The sequence below is a fragment of the Hyperoodon ampullatus genome (assembly GCF_949752795.1).
Source record: "Hyperoodon ampullatus genome assembly, chromosome: 1".
NCBI lineage: Eukaryota > Metazoa > Chordata > Mammalia > Artiodactyla > Ziphiidae > Hyperoodon > Hyperoodon ampullatus.
In genome coordinates, this window is record NC_136914.1 from 120279564 (window position 1) to 120301837 (window position 22274).

The 22274-nt window shown below is 44.5% G+C and overlaps 1 protein-coding gene across 1 annotated transcript in view; it reads left to right on the forward strand.

Annotated features, from left to right (window-relative positions):
• Positions 1-22274, forward strand: part of PCNX2 (pecanex 2) — a gene marked incomplete at its 3' end in the record, with an annotated part of 308773 nt that overhangs the window by 248427 nt on the left and 38072 nt on the right. Inside the window, exons 24-25 of the mRNA XM_079712418.1 lie at positions 24-82; positions 4137-4352. Coding sequence (XP_079568544.1) covers positions 24-82; positions 4137-4352 — 275 coding nt within the window. The remainder of the gene's footprint in view (positions 1-23; positions 83-4136; positions 4353-22274) is intronic.

Here is a 22274-nt window from a genome sequence, read left to right on the forward strand (position 1 = left end):
CACCCTTTTGTGGCCCCTTCTAGGACAAGGCACATGGATAATTCTAACACAAGACTGGTGGTCCAAATTGAAAAGGATCCAGGTAAGAGGATATCTTCCTTCTCTCTTTTTATGTATTTATTTTGCTGTGTAGATGGATTCCTTCCATCCAAAAGGGGGAATTAAGTACTCACTATTTTTTAATCATTGTGGAGACAATGCATGTCTTGGTAAATAGGCTGACGGTAAAAAGAAAACTGTGCAAATAGAACTGATCAAGTATCCTGATTTGGTTTAGAAATGCATTCCTCCATTATTTAGAAATGATTAGATATCTTTTCAGTATTGAATGACCCTGTTAAGACATTTTAGTTTGTGTATGCTACACGTCGAATATAGACAGTAAACCTTGGTATTAGTCTTCTGGCAACATTTTTTTTGGAAAAATGTCAGTGTTATGATGTCCATAAAGGCAAACAATTCCAGGATCCAGGATCCAGAAGTCTTCAGAAACTTTGTACCGCATTAAGCTATGGAAAGATTTACCTGCCAGAAAATTACTTTTTTCTTCCTGTAATCTATTTCACTTTTAACCATCTGACCTCTTTTTTCCTCATATCAGTATGCAAATTTCAACTATTCTGTATTTTTATCCACCTCACTCTCTCTCTCCCTTGGGCCAAAAATGTTGTCTAGGAAGAATTGTCTCATGCTTATTAGCTATATTTGAATTGCATATACATGATTAATTTGAAATCATAATTTGGAACTTGAAAACACCTGAAGAGACAGGTTTATTTTTTGTTTAACTTTACGTGAGCCCAACTTTAAGGGGGCATGGGTTGGGGTATAAGTATCTCTAGTGTCGATCCGTGGGACTCTGTAACTTTGCAGGGCCATTGATATCACGCATATGGACAGTTTCATAAGTCCATTGCACCTTTAGTTGTTCATAATTTTGTCTCATTTTAATCTAATTATACAGATGCGTGGTCAGTGTGTTCTGAGCTCTCCCCTTTTAGTGGTTTAAATTCTTTTGTTTTATTTGAACGTCAGACAGTTTGAACAATTAAACAAAAGTTAATTCTCTCATTCAGGCCTTTCCTTTAAAAGTGCTAGAGACTCAAAGTAATCTCTAATTAGTGTCTCAGGATGCATGCTGGTCCATCATAGAAAATGAATATCATGGAAGGTCAGGAAGGCTTCATCTGCATAGAAAGTTAAGCATACTGATACTTTATTAGACAACATGACATGACTCAGTCCATAGGACAGTTCATTTCTTTCTATTAATCATGATTAGGTTATAAATGCCCTAATTTCAATTCCGCTTTTAACTGGCATGAATGCCTAGCAATGATATCCATAGTTTGATAGTGTTACTTTGTAGATTTCTTAGCGGTGGATCAGTGATCTTCCTTATGTGCATGCACTTGGGGCCACTCTGCACCCTCCTGCACCTCCAGTCATGCTCTGGTTCCCAAGGGTACAGAGCAGAGAAGCTCCGTTCAGATCTCTAGGCTTTATCTCGAACTTCCCTGAATCTCTGTCTCTACTCCAATAGCTGGAAGGGGTCCTTGAGCTTTGCTTTAGGCCTTTTCTCTTTGGGGCAACTCTATGCTTCTCTGACTTTCCAGAGCCAGAATTTACTCCCCAAAGAAAACATGCACTTAAAATAAAAGCACTGATGGCAAACTTTCCTCCTAGCCTCTCCCAGTACTTCTAACTCCCCCAAGACCACAGACCAGGAGGACTTCCCTGTTTACCCATTCTTCTCAGAAAAGGTTCTATCCTTCATCGTGAGAGATCTGACAGAGGAAATAAAAGGAGTCTGGGCCCAGCAAGGAGATGACAAGAAATGCACTACAAAGCCCCAGTTTCACGCCCCTGAAACAAACTAGCCTTCCACTGGGAAGCAGGGCAATCAGTCACTCCATCTCCTTTGCTGTATCCTTCCTCCTTCTTGGGGTCCTGACCCACCCGATTCGAATGGCTAAGGTTAAACAAACAAGCAACAGTTGACAATACCAAGTCCTGGCCAGGATGCGGAACAGCTGGAATTCTCAGTCCCTGTGACGGGGCTGCGAAACAGTCCAGCCACTTTGGAGAACAGCAGTGCCACTCCTAGGGGTTGACTCAAGTGAAATGAAAACGTGTTCACATAAACTTCTGTTCATGAGTATTGTGAGTGGCTTTATTCATCATCACCAACACTGGAAACAACCCAAAGGTCCTTGAGCTGTTGAATGGGTAAGCAAACTGTAGTAGCTGCATACAAAAGAAACAGAACAGAGTGCTGCTGTGTACCACAGTATGGATGAACACAAATGCATCATTCTAAGTGGTGGTTACGTGACTATGTTAAGCGAATGTTAAGACTCATAGGATTGGACACTAAAAAGGGTGAATTTTACCTCTATAAGTTACTCCTCAATAAGTCTGAGTCTGATATACATATATAACTTAAAAACAATAAATTGCCTCAATATATACTAATTTATATCTATGTATATAATATATAAAATATAGGTTTGTATATAATATATATAGATTTGTGTATAATATATAATATTATATATAGATTTGTATATATATATAATACTAGTAATGGTTATGAATATTATTGAATGTATGTATATATAGACTGTTTATTTTCTGTATATAATATATAATACTAGCAAAAATTATTTATATTGTAGAATATATGTATGTATGTATATATATATGTGTGTGTGTATACACACACACACACACACACACACAGTTTATCTGTAAATTATATCTCAGTGAAACCCTGGAGTCACTTGATGGGAATGTTCTCAGAGGCAAAATTTCTCTTAATGAAGCTGTATCATCTATGGTGTTATCTATTACTCAACAGATAGTTAGTGATTCTATACTACGTGTTAGGAATTCTGCCAGTATTGGGATACAAAAATAAGCATATTCAGTCTTCCTTCACTGTTGGGTGCATTGGAGAAATTGAATGTTAATCAATACACATACATATACACACAAAAAAACAGAAGTCGAATTCCAACTGTGACAAGTGCTTCAGAGCAGAGGGTCACAGTCCTGACAGCCTGTAACAGGGGACTTGGCCTGGCGAGGTGGTCAGTGAAGGCTTCCCTGAGGTGGCCGTCGAGTGGAGGTCTGAAGAATCATAGCAGTAATAAGCCAGAGAGGAATGGAAGGAAAACCCAGGCAGAAAGATCAGTCTCTGCAAAACCCTGGGGTGGGCGGGGGCCTGTGAGTCACTCAACTGAGAGAAGTTCTGTGTTGCTGAACATGAAGGATGAGGAGGGGGTTAGTGGGAGGTGAGGATGGAGAGTGAAGTGGGGAGCAGACCGCACGGCGCCCCTGGTGTGACCATACATGCTGGGTTGATCAGGGCTGTCTTAGCTTATTCCTGTGAAGGATAACTTATGGGACCCTATTATAGGCGATGTTATAAAGTCGTCTCTATCTTAAGAGCCCTGAGAAACCACTTTGAATCATGGGTTGGGGGGGTCCTGGATGGCACCTTCCCCTTTCCAGTCTGGAAAGCTTGTTCTGGCTGTGAGGTAGAGAAATCAATGAGCGAGCAGGTCCCAGTGAAGATGCATAGGTGAGTCACATGACCACTGTGGTCATCTACTTGAGAAATCATGGAGCTTGGAATAGGGTAGGGGTAATGGGAATGGAGAAAAGTAGGAAGATGCAAAAAATACATGAAGAAAGTAAAATTGAGAGGCTTGGGTGGGAAGGAGTGGGAAGAAAGATCCCTAGGTTGTGGCCGACTGGATGGTGGGGCCGTTGGCTGAGGTGGAGAGCAGACGTGGGGACCTGACCTGGACCACTGCGGGGGGAAGCATCTGAAACATACAAGAGGTGTTAGGTCCATGAGGAAGTAGATGGGTCGAGAGCCCAGGCCAGAGATCTCAGCTGGAGGTAGGCATTTGTCGGGTGTCTCATTTAGACATGAACTCAATCCATGTGTGCAGATGACATTGACCAGAAAGAGTATAGCGGGAAGAAATAGGAGGGTGTCACCACCCTGGCGGGCGAAGTGTCTGAAGATCTGATTCACCCCTCATCAAGTGACAGCTCCCTGTCTCCCAGGTCAAGCACGCTGGAGTGGGACTCACTGGGCATATTCCTTCTCGTCCTGTCTTCAGGGAACGATGGCAACAACCTCAATTCCATCTTCTACGAACACTTGACAAGGGCCCTCCAGGAGTCCCTCTGTGGAGACCTCGTCCTTGGCCGATGGGGTAACTACAGCTCTGGCGATTGCTTTATATTGGCTTCAGATTACCTCAATGCTTTCGTTCACCTGATTGAAATCGGCAATGGGCTTGTCACCTTTCAACTTCGGGGACTGGAATTCCGAGGTAAGAATCTCTTTATCGTCGAAGTTGTCGGAAGTCAGTCATTTGAGTTAATTATCATGTGAAGCTTTAATAAGAAGTCACCCTTAAAAAGGAAGAATGGAATGCCTGTCCTACAGAATGAGAATTAGGAAACTTGCTACAGTCACTTTGTTCCATGTATTTGGATATAACTAAACCCCAGTCATCTGAGGTAATAATAAGATGAAACGTCTGGTGTAAACCTTCAGAGTAGCAAGTCAGGGTTTTGGTTTCATTCCTTCTGGGAAAAACTCAGAAGCAATAAGAGGGTGTGGACCATATGGAACCTGGTTCCTTGGGTTACGAGTGTCATGGTCTATTGTGGGTGAGTCATTTAGTGTCTCTTAGCTTTTTTTTTTTATCATCTGTAAAATGATAATAAGAAGAATGGCTGCCTCATAAAGTCGTTGTGTGATTTAAATGAGATCACGTACGTGCAGGCACTACATGAATGCTTACTGCCCTGTGGTGACTGAGTTGGCCTGAATCTTGGAAGTGTGACTCTGGTTTTTCCATGAATCAGACGCTGCAGTTTTGTCGTGATCACGCTGGGATCAGCATCACAGATGTACTCATGGGCCCGTCTCCTGGGTTCTTTGTTTATCCTTGATTCATACATGCCTTTCTCCAATACAACCCTCCCTCTGTGTCAGGCAATGTTCTAATGCTGGGGATGCAATGGGCATGTGACCTTGAGTGTTACCCTCATGACGTGGAAAATAAACAAGTAGACAAATGAGCAAAGACGTCACAGCTTGCAGAAAAGGTATAAGGAGGTGAATAAGGGTCTGTGAGCGAAATCACTGCAGAGGTTGAGGAAGTGGTACATGAGATGGGATCGTCAGGGAAGGATCCTGAGGAGAACAGGAAGAAGAATGTTCTAGGCCCAGAACTGGGAACTGCTGAATGTCTGAGTCGGGAGCAACCTGGGAGGAATGACCTGACCAGAGAGGGTGGGAGGCTGGGTCATGGGGGTCTCCTGGCCAGGGGGAAGGGCTGCATTTTTTTTCTGTGCACAGTGGGGAGCCATGGAGGGTTCTGGAAAGGGGGATGACTGACCTAGTTTGCACTTGAAGACCTCGTTCTGGTAGCCGTGCAGAGAGGGTGCCAGAGGGGATGAAAGCAAAAAAGGGGGGACCACTTAGGAGTGTCCTGTAGTCACCCCAGCAGGAGAAGATGCTGGAGGCACAGACGTGCTAGGAGGCTTGGAGGTGGATGGGCCCACGTGTTGGGGTGAGGGAAGCTGGAGTGCTCAGGCTGCTCCCCGCTTTCTAGGTTGAGTGCCTGGTGGACAGAGGAGCGTTTACTGAAGCTGGGAAGCCTGGATGAGGAGCGACACTTTTGCATTTGAGGATGCAATCAACAGCTCCATTTTGGATACTTTCAAATGCGCTTGATTCATCCAGGTGAATGTGTCAGGTAGCTAGTTGGACGTATGGGTCTAATATTCACTTGGGAGACATTTATTCAGCACTGCTCATATGTCAAGCACTGGCTTAGGTGCTTCGAGTACAGAAGTGAAGGCCCCACCTTAAGGAGCTTGGAGCCTCGTCGCAAGGCAGACGCGCGATGGGCAATTACTGCTCAGCGAGGTGAGTGTTAAGGTGGCACTGCACACGGGATGCTTGGGGTCCAGAGAAGGGGCACTGGAATCAGACTGGAGTCTGGTCAGCTCGACAGAGGAGGGGCTGCAGTTGAAACAGAGAAGAGGGAACAGCTGGTGTGATGACAAAGAGGCATGAAGGAGCCAGATGTGGTTTCCAGGTGGTTTGGGAAGAAGCGGTCGCAGAAAATGCTAGAAAGGTAAACAGGAGTCAGGTCATGGCCATCCAGAACCTCACAGTGACAAAAAGACACCTTTCACCCAAGAACAAATGGCCATTACTTCACTTTTTAAAAACTATTACTTGAAGAGGATTCTTGTGCATCCTTAGAAATTCTAGGAATCTAAGTTAGGGAGCTTATTTTGGAAAAGGTTTTTGGGCTGAGGGAGTAATGATCAGATTGTACAGAAAAGAGGGGCAATGTTTCCCTGGCATTTTGCACAAATGCCAGAAAATGCCACGGAAGGTGGTGGAAATTAAGTGTCTCTGGTGCAATAATGCAATAGAATTGCCTATTTTGAGAGCTTTCCGTTTTTCCCGGAATTCAAAGGAAGAACTTTTAAGGTTCGCTGAGTTAAATCTGAGTTATTGTTATAGCACAAGTTCTATGTGGCTTACAGCTTTTTTCGCAAACTTAACCCATCTTTGAATCGAAGAGGCTCAAAGTTAGATTCTAGAAGTCTGCCGGCTCCTCATCACCAACAGGGGTTCTTTTAAGAAAAAATTTTTTTATTGACGTATAGTTGATTTACAATGTTGTGCTAATTTCTGCTGTACAGTAAAATGACTCAGTAATACACATGTACACATTCTTTTTTATATTCTTTTCCATTATGGATTATCCCAGGATATTGAATATAGTTCCCTCTGCTATACAGTAGGACCTTGTTGTCCATCCATTCTATATGTAATAGTTTGCATCTACTAACCCCAAACTCCTGGTCTGTCCCTCTCCCTCCCACTTTCCCCTTGACAACCACAAGCCTGTTCTCTATGTCTGTGAGTCTGTTTCTGTTTGATAGGTAAGTTCACTCGTGCCATATTTTAGCTTCCACATAGAAGTGATATCATATGGTATTTGTCTTTCTCTGTCTGACTTACTTCACTTAGTATGATAACCTCTAGTTGCATCCATGTCACTGCAAAGGCCTTATTTCATTCTTTTTTATGGCTGAGTAATATTCCACTGTATATATGTACCACATCTTCTTTATCCATCCATCTGTCGATGGACATTTAGGTTGTTTCCATGTCTTGGCTGTTGTGAATAGTGCTGCTATGAACATTGGGGTGCTTAAATATTTTTGAATTATAGTTTTGTCCAGATACATGCCCCCGAGTGGGATTGCTGCATCATATGGTAGCTCTATTTTTAGTTTTTTAAGGAACCTCCATACAGTTTTCCATAGTAGCTGTACCAATTTATATTCCCACCAATAGAGTAGGGGTTTTTAATCTACCACAGTGAATGTTTTGGTCTCACCTCATATGAATTGTTTTCTTTTTTGACTTAACCATTCATGTCTAGGGCTGGCTACCAGCCCTGGCCCCTTGGTGCCACTCAGCCTCCAATGGGCGGGATGAGGCATCTTCACAGCTAGGTGGTCTCTGGGCTCCAAAGGGGGGAACACAAACACTGCAAGGCCTCTTATGGCCCAGCCTCCAGCACAGGTACCAAGTCACCCCTACCATCTTTCATCAACCCCAGCCAATCCCAAATACAGCTCAGATTCAGGTGGTAGACAAGGGGCCCTGTCACACTGCATGAGTCACTGGGGGCCAATCTTATAACAACATACCAGACTCCAGAAACGTCACTGGGTGAAATATGGAAGGAAGCTGGGGACCAACACAGATGTGCTGGGCACAAGACAGAGACAGTGATCGTGTAAAGTGATTGCCCAGGAATGATGTCTTGAGAAACAAAGCCAGCTAGCCTGCCCGATGCCCCTCACTCTTGTACAACACCTTTTCCTTGACCTAGTTCTGCTGGAGTTTGGAACACAGGGCTATTGAGAGGTCATGTACCTTGACGAAATCTAGATTATGCTTTTGTTGCAGGAAGAAACCAGTTGACCTAAAAAGCCCGTTCTGTTTTCTATCTCTTTGCACCATCCAGTACCATATTCCCAGGGAAGATCTTATTTTCTTTTTCCTCTTTGGGTGTTTCCGCAAGATATATTTTTAGGACTTCACTTTTCTTTCCGTTTTCCCATTTTCCCAAATAGCAGGCTTTATTTTGGTCAGCACAACCTGGGACTGTCAAAATACAGATGCGTTAGACCTCTCTCCTGAAGTGTACCAAAGCCACCAGTGAACAGATGAGCTGCTCCCAGCACAAGTCAGCTCTGACTCAGGAAATGAACAGTACACCCTAGAGGAAGCCTCCGCAAGGCCAGGGAGCAAGAAGGTCCATCTGTCTTTCTCTCACTGGAAGGGATGCATTTGTATCCATAGGAATTTTTAGTTGCAAATGACAGAAATCATCTCTGGCTAACTGAAGCAGGAGAAGGGTTTATTGGAAGCTATTACACAGGGCACAGACTTGCTGAGATGGCCGGAGAAGCAGGCTTGGTGGCTATCACACGAGAACCTGAAATCACACAGCAGCGCTGAGCCTGTGAAGGGGTTGCACGTCAGCTGGTGGACCCAGCACTGCCCTCACGTCATTGACATCATGATCCTGGATATTGGATGCTACTGCTGTTATCACTTCTGCCCCCAAAACAGGATGAATGGCCTCTGCCACCACCTCCCTTCCCTTCCAGAACGCTTTCCGCACGAGCCCTGCTTCTTTGTGTCCCTAGCTCATTCGTCCACATCTGGTGTGGGTGCGTCTGACGGATAAGATGCTGAGATCACACACATGTGCTCTAGATGCAAAGGAGAGGAGGACAAAGAGGGTCTGACTTTTCAGTTCCTGTAGTAGGAGGTGACGACTCCCTCTCGCCGAGACTTATAACATGGGTACATTGGTTGATGTACTGCTAGTTGCTGTCATAGTTGAATCCCAGATCTCAGGGGCTGACACAATAGATGTTTATTTTGCATTCACATAGAGTCCAACCAGTGAGAGGAGGTGGTGGGGTGAGGGGATGGTACCATTCCACGCTGCCAGGGATCTTGGCCAGTACAAGTTCTGCCTATTCCCTAGAGCACTGCTTTCGGGGTCACCCTGGGCTTCATGTCAAGCTGGCAGAGAGTGGAGGATTGCATGGAAGATTGTTATGGGCCAGTTCTGAACCCGGGATGCATCATTCGCTCTTAAATTCAGTTGTCCAGAATTGACAATAACTATTGAGTTGGCCGAAAAGTTCGTTCGGGTTTTCTCATCACATCTTATGGAAAAACCCGAACGAACTTTTCAGCCAACCCAATGTAAGAGAAATGTTGTCTAGCTGAGTACCCAGGAGAAAAAGTAAAAAGGTTTGGTGAACAGTTAGCTGGTCTCCGGCACTGTGGGTAGTTTCCAAACAGAATAGGGGTTTAGATCCTGGGTAGCCCAAAAGATTGATCAGGGTTCACGGCACATCCCATTTCCACTGGATGGTACTATAGTGAATGATTGATATAAATTCAAATCAAGAATACAAACAGGGGGTCTTCCCTGGTGGCGCAGTGGTTGAGAGTCTGCCTGCCGATGCAGGGGACACGGGTTCGTGCCCCGGTCCAGGAGGATCCCACATGCCGCGGAGCGGCTGGGCCCGTGAGCCATGGCCACTGAGCCTGCGTGTCCGGAGCCTGTGCTCCGCAATGGGAGAGGCCACAGCAGTGAGAGGCCCGCGTGCCGCAAAAAAAAAAAAAAAAAAAAAAAAGAATACAAGCAAAGAAGCCACGTTCTTCTGTTCTCCTCCTTTTGGCCTATGCATCCCAGAATAGAAATACAATTTTTTGTTACTGAGCATGTAATGAAACAGGATTGTACTGCTGCTCTTGGGCTTATGAGTGTCCCTTGCATTTACCCAACCAGAGAGCCTGGAAGGAAACCATTCAAGAGTTGGCAAAGTAATCACTGGCTTTAAATCTAAGTCAAGGAAATGGATAATGCACTTTCGAAGGTCCACAGTGTGAGGGGCGCCAAGTTCAAGCCTTTGCAAAAGAAATGGAATCTGTTGGATGGGAAAACCCATTTAACCATAATCCGCGTAGGTGGGCACAGAAAGAAGGGAAAGTGAGAACTGATGATCTGTTCAGTCCATGTCTGTTCTCTGCTAGTCACCCAGGTGACCTAGGTGGATGGCTTATTTCTTTAAAAGAGGAGAAACATGAATGAGGAGGACAGAGCTGCCAGCAAGAGCAGTCAGGCAACTTGAATACTGTCTTTAGAAATGAAGAAGAGAAGAACCAAGAATAGGAGCAAAAATAAGGACATTGCAGGGAATCCTTTATGACATACAAAGCACTCTCTCACCTGTGCAGGTGACCTCTACCCTCAGAACGGCCATAATCCCAACACTTCCTCCCATTTAACTAACGGGGAAATCCAGGCTCCCGGAGATGAATTCTTATCCGAGGCTCACAGCTACTTAGTGGTAGAGTTGGGCAAACCCACACTGCTCTCTTAACTTCTCTTTCTACCTGACCATTTCCTGTTTTTACATTCTTCCTTTCGGGTATTTGTTTGAAATTTGTACTATGGTGTTCATTTGGTTTACTAAACACTAAGTAACTGGGGTATAATGCCTTCAATCACTTGTATAGCCTTGCAAAAGTTCCATATCATCTTCCCAGTTGCACAGAAAACTCCACTTTAGGTCAGGCTGTTCAACTGGGCACACACATGACTTGGCTTCTCAGAGTGTCAATTCCTTCATCAAAGCCTCGGTGTGATTATAAGTTCCTTCCAGCTCTGACGGCCCATCAGTCCAGGAGATATAAAATGCTTCCACCATATCATCACTGGGGGAAAGTTGAACATCTCCCTGCTGGAGTTTGTTATAATTTCCTCCCAGGGAATAGGTGTTGCTGGTAGATAGCCTAGTGCTTGGAACCACGGCTGGTGTCAAGGGGGGATGTTAAGTAGCTGCTGGCTTCCTGCTGGTACAGGGTCACCACAGGCACGGTGGACATGCCTAAGCGTTAGTCTACCAGCTGAGGATCGGATCGGGCATCAGAAGCATTTCCATGACGATGAAGCGGCGTGGAGGAATTTCAGGCCAAGGGAAGAGGAGGGCTTGCTATGATGGCAGGTGCTGGAATCCGAAGGACTGGGAGGATGGAACCCATGGTGGGGCATTAAAGAAAAGGCGTGAGCGTGGGAGGAGGATGGGGTAGGGAAGTAGTCCATCCCCAGCATGAAGAGCGCACTTGAGATCAGCAATCATGACTTTGTAAGAAGACCTGTTAAGATGGCTCGTATTTTTCTCTCTAAGCCACATTCAGCTTCATGGGTGCAGGTGTGAAGGGCAGAGGTGGAGTTAATCGAGGTTGGGGTTGAGCCAGATGAAGGTCCTGACGGCAAGGACAAGGGTGTGCTAGTGATTTTGATGCCTGGCTGTGGAATGTAAGCTGAGAAAGAAGGGGAGGAAGGGTGTGAGAGAGGTGGAAATACCACCTGGGGAGAGGACTTCCTGGATCTGGGGAGGGCACCAGGATGGTTGAAGTTGAAAGGGTAAAGGAAATGGTTGCTGGAGATGACGAGGTTTGGAACAGATACTTACAGAGGGGAAGCACGTTGGGGTAATCCGGGTCTAGGGTTACGGTTGTGGAAATGAGTGGCTGAGGTCGGGTGGAAGATGAGATCATCGGAGGGTGGACATCAGGTCAGATGTTGTAAGGAGCATCTCGGTGGATACTGAAGTCCCAAGAGTGATGGCAGGAGGTATGTTGCAGAGTGTGACAGCGAACCAGAGCCAACATCTCCACGGAAGGGCTGGACGTAACCTAGAGGGGCTGTAGAGGATGTCAGCAAGAGGGTGGGGCAGGTTCAGTGTGTCCTCTGAAAGCATCAGCTGGAAGTAAGAAGCATTTCCATGACGATGAAGCGGAGTGGAGGAATTTCAGGCCAAGGGAAGAGGAGTGTTAAAAGCAGTCCGTCCCACTGGGGAGCACTGCAGACCCACTGGGCAACAACAGGAGGAGCCATCCTTCCAGCCGAGCGCCTAGAAGAGAGGGGAGTACACTCAGAAAAGATGGGGGCTTCCCTGGTGGCGCAGTGGTTGAGAGTCCGCCTGCCGATGCAGGGGACACGGGTTCGTGCCCTGGTCCAGGAAGATCCCACATGCTGTGGAGCGGCTGGGCCCTTGAGCCATGGCCGCTGAGCCTGCGCGTCCGGAGCCTGTGCTCCGCAACGGGAAAGGCCACAACAGTGAGAGGCCCGCGTACCGCAAAAAAAAAAAAAAGAAAAGCTGGGAAATATATCATGAGCCCCAGGGGGGCACAGAGAAAGAATTTCAAGGGTCTGTGGCCTGGGTGCGGATGAGGTGATGATGACGATGGGGTCAGAAAATGTAACTTCTAGAACAGTGTGGGAATTCGACTGCAGGGCTCCCTGGGCAAATGGCTTGAGCTGCAGTGAAACAATATTTTCTCATGGGACGATGAAGCGGATTCTGTCATCTGAGGCTGCGTCACGTGCGTGGAAAGTTTCGAGCCTTCTGAAATGAAATTTATTTATGCGTGTAGATATGCCTGCAGCCTTCAATATCCTTGTTAGTATAGGACTGCTACATTTTATCACAGTAAGATCTGTTTTCCAAAAATCATCTTAGGGAAGATCTTAGGAAATTATGTGTATTTGTATATATAGACATATATATATATCTCACATATTTATTTATTGCATTACATATAATAAATATATATTTAAGAGTCATTTGATAAAGTGGGTTTTTGGAACACTCAAGAAAAATGATATCAGAAATGCATTATGTTATGTGGACATTTACCTCTTCTGTTATTTGTGGAACTACATTTTTCTCTGCTGATTTATTCATTTCTCAGTATTTCCTTGCAATGAATGATACTGCATTTGTATATATTTTCTACATTCCCGTGTGATCAAATATTTCCAGTTTTTGTTCATATCCTAGTTCAAACAAGAAAACAACCAATGCAGATTACTCTGTCCTTTTATTTAAAACAAAGGGGCGGCGGTGAAAATGACGTTTGTTTTTAGGTGTTTGTATGTGTAGATTGTGAATCTTTGCCATTAGGACAAGACGCTGAGCATGTGGCCACACATAGTGGGCAGTCAGTCTGTGTTTGTTAATAACAAAACAATAAGTAATCACTTGACAACTAAAGCCAGTTTACTTTCAGTGTTCTCGCACAGTTTGTACATTCAGTTTTTTATTCCTACAGGCTATGAAAAATTGACTAAGCCAGGTTCTAACAGGCTGTGAGACCCTCAAAGGCTGGGCCTCCTGCCCCTCTCCCCGTGCACTGACGGGCTCATGGAGGGATGCCTGGTAAAGGTTGGTTGAGGGAGGAAGGAGAGACAGTCCGAAGTTTCTTGAGCACCAGTTATGTGCCAGGTACCATAGTAAGCCCTTTGCGTATATTATCAGAATATTCTTCATAAGCAGTCTATACAGCAAGTAGGTATTATTATCTCTCTTTTAGACATGACATAATTGGGTGAATGAGGTTTAGTAAGTTGCCCAAGGCCGCAAAGTCGCCAGTGATGGCAGAGGGGTAAACGCCTAGATGTGGCTGACTCCAAAGTCCATGACCTTTGTAGTAAACCCCTCTGCCTTGGAGGGAGGAAGGAAGGAAGGAATGAAGGAAAGATAAATAAGGAGACAATATGGGAAAAAGAGAACGAGTAACCATTTTTTGGTTGTTGAAATTCAAAAATAAAACTTTTACCTGAATATGCTGCTGTGTTAATATGGCATCACCTCTTGTAGCAGCTCAGTTTCTTGAACTGCCAACTGCCTTAGCAAGCGTGAAAGCTGGACGGCTCCTGCAGAAGGAACATGGAAAGCAAAGGCATAGTTAGTTATCAGGACGTAGCCCCACATTACCATTGGGTCTGGAAAATATCCCCCAAAAATGAGATATATATTCCTGTCTGTGTGCAATGTTATCAGCCATTTCATAGTTAGGCTAACACCCCATAATCACCAGCCTGTGGGGACATTTAAAAAATATCTGGGTAACCTAATCTTATCTAAAATTAATCCAACCCAAACGCTTATCCTAACTGGCTAATCCACGTAGAGCCATAGCTCTTACTAATCTTGGAACTAGCTAGAATTCTGTCTTCTCTATGGCAACATCTAGGTCATTAGCAAGTCTTTACTTCTTTTGTCTACCTAGCTTGAGGAAGCTGTTAAGTCCCTAGGTTCCAAACTTTACCCAGGAAATAATAGGTTCTCCACTCAGAATTCCTCAACACATATTTTTCTTCATTTCAAATTGTGTGACATGTTAGTAAACAAGACAAAGCCCTGCTTGTCCAGATAGCAAGTCTGGGAAAGGAGAGGGGCTTTCCTGGTGAATATTAACAGAGTCTGCATACTTTAACTTTCAACACTCAAAAAAAAAAAGTTTGTGGGAGAAAAGCAAGATAATACAACTTTGAGTTAAATATTAATCAGAAAGGGACCAACTCAGTAAGGTTGAGTGCATTGGTTTTCTCATGGAAATGGAACAGGAGTGGAGGAAGCATATCATTCACAGATAACATTATTATATGTATTTCAACTTTTCTTATGCTTCATACCTGCCCAGTGTAAGTTTCCCTGTGCACTGCGTGATTTTGTTTATTTCATTTTCTCCTGTGGGCTGGTAGAAAAAAGTAAATTCAGGGAACTTTTGCTTGTAATTGGTCAAGGCTCATGAGACACTGTGTGATAAGGAGAAAATACTGATTTTTAAATTCAAAAGACCAGACCCTTCTACTGGACAAGTTGCTTTTAAGACTCAGTGTCCTTATTTTTAGTAGAAAAAATTACGTCTGCGTAACCAGGTTGATGTGTGCAATCAGTGAGATGCTATCTGAGAAGTCACTTTTTAAGTTGGTATGTGTCCCATAAATAGATAATGTATTGAAATAAAAATTCTCTGAGAAAAACTGTTATACCACATTCAAAATCTATCCTGCCGAACAGGTCATGAAAGAAGTTGTATTCCTATGGACAGATCTTAAAGCAAATTGAGGGTCCTTGGGAGAGAAAATTGTTATCATAAAAAACCTCTGCTATCCCCACAAAATCAAACATGCTATAAACTATTTTAACATACTTTTCTTCCACTGCACACTGAGCAAATACACTTCTCCTAGGTTCTCAGTGTGACACTTAAAAGACACTCGGGTCGAATGTGGCCGAAGGAATGGAAATTGGGACTGGGGAGAAATTGTCCAGTAAAAGAATAAAAAACTAAACTTATTCAGTGTCTCGACAGGCCAACCCTGTTCCTTGTTTTAGTTCTGCTCTGTGACCATTTCTCCATCTTTAAGGTTAGATTAATTTAAAGGGGGTGATTATCGAATGGATGTTTAGCAAGTAGGAAGTGTAATGGGACAGCTTCACATATAAACAGACTATTGTTATAATAAGTTTTTCTTTCCAGAAATTAAATCTGGTGATGTCTAGCAGATACAGGGTCATCTCCCAGGGCAGGTCGCTGGGGATAGATGACCTGCATGTTCCTGTAGGCTCATGTTCTAAGATTCCATCCCAGAGGACTAGCGTGGGGTGGAGGAAGGGCTGAGAAAGAAATCTCCATGACATTGAAGCTGCAGGAGAAATTTTGGGGAAAAGATTCCACCATGACCTTCTAGAAATGACAATCCTTCAAAAACTTTTAAACAGCTTTCTCTGACATTATTTCATTTGGTTACAAAATAGCCCTTGATCTAACCAACTAGCAAGAAGTAACAATAGAGTTCCAGCCTGAAGAAAAGTGTTCTGGAAGTCCCCATTATGACATGTATTACGTGTATTACGGTATTATGGGGGGCACTAAGAAGGCTGCATCTCCCACAAGCGCTCGCAGGGCTAAGCCCTGTCTCTCACATCTTGTGTTTCCAACATGCACTGCATGCTGGGCTGTGTGAGGTCCCAGTGTTCAGGGAAGTGAACTCTTTTGTACTTAGCAATGACTATATCTGATGGCCTCCTCCTTTTGTGGCCCTGAGCAATTCAGGAACGAGCTTACCTGGGGCCTCAGAAGGAAATACATTTTATTTCATAATAGTCCAACACATCCCAAAGTGTGTGTCTGTAAATCCCACCTGAAGCTTGAAAAGCATTGGCTTAACCGTATCTATGCCTATGTCTCTTCCACTCCACGAGCAGGGACTGGTTGTACTTGCAGGGCAATCTAAACTGCTCTCTGTCAGCCCCTCCTGGTGACCTCGTTGCTTGGCATATGGGAAACGCCAGCCTGGCACACTGGGCTGATGAAGGCCGTGGCCATTTGAAAACTCAGCTCAGATAAATCTCTAGTACAGTTATTTTAAACCATTATTAGTGGATAAAACTAAACATAACAATGTTGATGATACTTGGAGTTTTCTGTGGAATCCAGTTGCCAGAGTCTTTGGGACAACGCACATCAGATAAGGAGAAAAACTGTAGGGCTGGGAGGCCCAATCTTTAAAATATGTTGTGCATTTGGGCTTTAATGTGCCTGCTCTTGCTGGAAGGTTGTAAACAAGCTGACATTCTTTGAGCGAAGCCTTGCTGTTTCAGGGGACCTTTTTTTTTTTGGCGGTACGCGGGCCTCTCACTGCTGTGGCCTCTCCTGTTGCGGAGCACAGGCTCCGGATGCGCAGGCTCAGCGACCATGGCTCACAGGCCCAGCCGCTCCGCGGCATGTGGGATCTTCCTGGACTGGGGCACGAACCCGTGTCCCCTGCATCGGCAGGCGGACTCTCAACCACTGCCCCACCAGGGAAGCCCAGGGGACCATTTTTAACGCGTCCCTTTGAAGTCCCCGTCACATATGGCTCCTCCTCTCCATCATTTCCTCTGACCTCTTGGTAAATAGCCTGGACCCTGGTTTCAGTCCCCAGTGCTTTTCACCTGAAATGGGATTGTGGGTGGCTGATTGCCCCATCTCCAGTCTCTCCTCTTTACTCCCCCAAGGCTGTAGGGGAAGGTTTCTTAAGTGCAACTTTCTTCCTATTTCCTTGGGATTTAAAAAACCCTGTGGCTTACCTGTCACCTAGAGAATGAAGTTCAAATGTCTCCATAGGACTCAACTTCCCACTCCAGCTGGACTGCCCTGAGCCTCCCCTCCCCACTTCAGGGATCCTGGCCCAGGCTTCCCAGCCAGGAGGCACCTCCCCGACTTTTGTTTGCCAGCCCTCCGTTTCTCACATCGCACAGACGTTCTCCTTTGGTTTCCCAGCTTTCCCAGGAGAATGTCACCTCTCCCTCCAGCTTGGTGGACCATTGAAGCAGGCGTGCCTACGCTAACCAGTCACGCAGAATAGCTACATTCCTGTGCTTGTCAGAGAGGACATTGAAATTCACTGCCCCTCAATGCACAGTAACTGTCAGAACTAGCTGGAGATTGCCTTCCCGGCGGTCCAGTGGTTAAGACTCCGTGCTTCCATTACAGGGAGCAAAGGTTTGATCCCAGGTCTGGGAACTAAGATCCTGCATGCCGCACAGTGCGGCCAAAAAATTAAAAAAAACAAAAAAAACTAGGTGGAGAGAAATAATCCCTATCAAGGATTTCCTGAAAGGTGTGAAGTTGTCACAGTCCTCCTGCATCCCCACAGTCTACCCTTGGGTGACACCAGACCTCTGGAGAAACACATACCTAAAACTGAATTATTTTGCCAACCTATAGAAATTTTTTAAATTGTACTTTGGCCATATCAGAACAGCTCTGGAACATTGTGATCGTATCTGCCATGCAATGCTGAGAAGGATGATGGTCACCATATTGTACAATGTTCTCTCTTATGAGGGTCCTGGGGATGTCATCTCTCTGGTGTCTTAGCCAGAAATAGCTATGATCCTTCCAAGCAATTATTTTGTTTTTGTCTTAAGAACATGAGAAACTCCTCAAGTTATCTTTCTACATTGCTTGCTAGAAAGCCTGAGTGAAATCAGTGGCCCACCTTTTTTTTTTTTTTTTTTTTGCGATACGCGGGCCTCTCACTGTTGTGGCCTCTCCCGTTGCAGAGCACAGGCTCCAGACGCGCAGGCTCAGCAGCCATGGCTCACGGGCCCAGCCGCTCCGCGGCATGTGGGATCTTCCCGGACCGGGGCACAAACCCGCATCCCCTGCATCGACAGGCAGACTCTCAACCACTGTGCCACCAAGGAAGCCCAGTGGCCCACCTTTAGCAAATATATAGGACATCCTAGAATGAAGTGAAGGTCTCTTGACATCCTTCTGGCTTCACTATATTTTTCCTGTCCCCATTGTCACTTAAATTTTATCATTTGCTTTTGTACTGTGTATGCCTTTTTATTATTTGATAAATTTATTATTTATTTATTTATTACTTTTGGCTGTGTTGGGTCTCCATTGCTGCGCGCGGGCTTTCTCTAGTTGCAGCGATGGGGGGCTACTCTTCGTTGTGGTGCGCGGGCTTCTCATCATGGTGGCTTCTCTTGTTGCGGAGCACGGGCTCTAGGCACGCGGGCTCTAGGCGCACGGGCTTCAGTAGTTGTGGTGTGCGGGCTCAGTAGTTGTGGCTCATGGGCTCTAGAGCGCAGGCTCAGTAGTTGTGGCGCATGGGCTTAGTTGCTCCACGGCATGTGGGATCTTCCTGGACCAGGGCTCGAACCTGTGTCCCCTGCATTGGCAGGTGGATTCTTAACCACTGCTCCACCAGGGAAGCCCCTGTGTCTGCCTTTTTAAATAGACTTCATTCCTTTTTGGAATTTAGTATGAATAAATAAGCCAAGCCAGGCCAGTCACTGGTAAGGATGCCCAATGGTGCTTAAAGGGGGGCAGTCTTGCCCCTTTGGCAACAGGGAAAGGGAGGAGGAGAGGGTCAGGTAGCCAGGAGAGGGTTGCCTCGCACAGCCGCAGTGGCTGCCCCGCATTTTGGCTGCACTCTGGAAATTGATGCATATCCTGTGTGCAAAGTATCTGGGATCTACTAGACACACTGTCAGTTCAGACACTCAATTTTCACAGCTTTCATGAGGCACACTCATCTATTAGGATGAAGAGACTCCAAGATACTCTTAAAATTCATTTTAAATATTTATTTATTTATTTGGCTGCGTCAGGTCTTAGTTGCAGGACACGGGATCTTTGTTGTGGTGCGCAGGCTCTTCGTTGTGGCATACAGGCTCCTCTAGTTGTGGCGCAAGGGCTCTCTAGTTGCGGTGCGTGGGCTGAGTTGCCCCCGTGACATGTGGGATCTTACTTCCCTGACCAGGGATGGAATCCACGTCCCCAGCATTGGAAGGCAGATTCTTAACCACTAGACCACCAGGGAAGTCCCTCAAAATTCATTTTTAAAATGGTTATTGAATGCCTTCTATGTCCCATTGACTTAGGCCATGAGAACACAGCAACATGAAAGGTGCCAAGAGTTCGGTTCCATGGAAACTCCAGAGACAGCCATCCGGGAAAGGTCACAGTGTAGGGGCAGCAGACCTCTGGTCTTCTCTTTGGAGGGAATGTGCTCTAAACCCAGGGAGGTTCTCTGAGAAGGATATGGGCCTGATTTGCATGTGAACAGCAAAATTAGCACCTTTGCAGACATGACTGGGTTTCATTATTTTCATATTCTTTTACAATGTGAACCCGACTATGAACCTTTTGTTCCTAAGAAAAGGCACCAAGACCTACCTGAACTGAGTATTTATTAAAAACCTCAGGCAGTTACAGTGTCTCCACCAAGCCTAGCAGTCCTTCACAGCAAACCCCTTCCTCAGTGGTCCTCTTGTCAGTGTAGAAATGAGCCCCTGCTTTCACAAAGGATGGTGCTAACTTATTTCCTTCAGATGGTAGAAATCCAAATGCTGCATCATCTCATGTACTCATAAATACACACACACTCCTTCCAGTTTCATGTAAAACAAACAAACAATGCTGGCATCAGCCCAACACAATAAAATGCTTGACCTGGATGGAGAAGAAGGAGGGAAAAAAAAAACCCTCGAGGCATGTCATTTAAACAGTTTTGCTAATCTATTTGAGGTGAAGGTCCCCCTTTATGCTTCTCCTTTGTGAGATCTAGTACTTCTTTCACTGGAAGAGCGTTTCTTCCCAAATCATATTATTAACTAGCAGTAAACCAGTGTTGTTTATTGTGCCATTGGGGTGGGATGAGACCTCCCCCACCCCTGGAGTCTAACGCCTGGGGGTCCCAGTAGGTGGCTCAGTTAGGACGCAGTGGTGGTTTGTTACTCACTCTGGGTGCCCCAGAGCTTGCGATCTGAATTACTCACTGCTTGTGTTTCACCTGTGTATTTCTGTACATCTTTCCCAAAGGGAATAAGAGTTTTATATTACAGAATGAGCAAAGAGATCCCTGAAATGTTTGAAATAGAGTGCTTTCAGCTAAGACCCAAAGCAATGAGGTCTTGGAGAAAGATGAATGGAATCCTAAGACCTGGGATCAGTTCTTCACTGTTTCACTTTATGTTACAACAACCTGCTTGCTCTCCCCTTCCTGATCTTGACTCCTAGTTCATAGACTGTTATCCTAACAGTTCTGCGTGTACATTTTTATTTGAAAGTTGCAGTTTTTCATCTCTGATGTATTACGATCATCTCACGCATGGGTTCTATAGAGAGGCTTAGTTTAAGCATTGCCTTTCTTTATCTTCCTCCTGTAATGTAACAAGAGTCTGTTGCATCTGCTGTGTATTTTCTCAATAGGGTGTCTGTTGCCTGTAATATAGTGATCTGGATAAGAATTCTGTCATTTGTTCATCCAGCTATTCCTTCGATCATTCCGCCAACGACCTTGTTATCACCTACTAAGTACCAGGCATGGTGAATAATGAGATAGGATCCCAGGAAAAATGAATGGTGTGGAAGTGGGTGTAGGGACAAGTTTCATGTTTGAATTAAGTTTCAAAAGACATGTAAAAGGATTCAGAGACTTGCTTTTTTGGCCAAGACAGAGTAGCCAGTATTGGAATATCCTTCCTGCCACAAACAATGATAAAGATGGAAAAAACATAGTAATCAACTGTTTTCAGATATTGGACAATAGACAGTGCAAGGCTCTGATCATTGAAAGAGGGGAAGCGTACAAAGTGAACTCCCACAATTGTCCCTGCTTTCTTCCCAGAGGCACCTTCTTATCTGTAGTAGCAGGGAGGTAGAGCCCAAAGAGAGCACAGTGGTCTTGTTTAGCTAGGGAGGTAGAATCAGAATTCTGGGCTGCTAAGTAGCTGGACTTTGTGGGTCAGAGTACTAGGCAGGAGTGAATTTCACAGATAAGGAGCTACGGAAATCAGCATAGGGATCCCCTTTTGTGATTGAATGAATATTAACCTGCTTTTGTATAGCAAGAGCCTGTATAATCAAGACCTGACAGAGAACAGTAACTGGTGAGGTGAGCTAAATAGAGATGACAGAGGCCATATCGTGCTGAGAGATTTAGAAATTCCAATTAGCCAGTGGAAAGACCTGGCTGAACATCCCAGGAATTCACCTGAGGTCCAGAAAGACCAAGCTTTAGGAGTAAAGATATTCTCACCCTAGAATAAGGGCTACTGTAGACATTTCCAAACAAAGATTAAAAACAAGTTTCAAAAGGATCAAGCTGACAAGCTGACGTGCAAATAAACTGACTCATTAACAGAACATAACTCTCTCAAAAGGAAGAAAAAAAACAGTCCAGTCTGTCAATACTGTAACATCAACAATACCCAGCATATAATAAAAGTTTGTAAATATGTAAATAAGCAGAAAAAAAGTGATCCATAACCAGAAAAACAAAACAAAATAGAAACACACCCAAAGATGTTGGAGCTAACAGAAAAGAAGTTTCAAACAGATATTAATATGTTTAGGAATTCGAAGGAAAAATTATCATAATGAATGAATTCATTGAGACTATCAATTGACAGGAAAAAAACTGAAATTCTGGAAATGAATAAAACACAATGTCTGAAATGAAAAACTTAGAGGATAGGCTTAACAGGAAAAAAAAGGATCAATGAACTTGAAGACAAGGCAATAGAAACCATTCAAACTGATGTGCAAATAATGAAAAGATTAAAGAAAATAGAGATTCAGTGATGTGTGAGACAATATCAAGCATCCTAACATATGTATAAGTGGAATCCCAAAAGGAGAAGCAATAAATAGGGGCAGAAAAAATTGAAGAACTATTATTAAAATATTTTTAAAATTTGATGAAAAATATCAATTCATAAATCCCAAGAGCTCAGCACACCCCAAGCAGGATAAA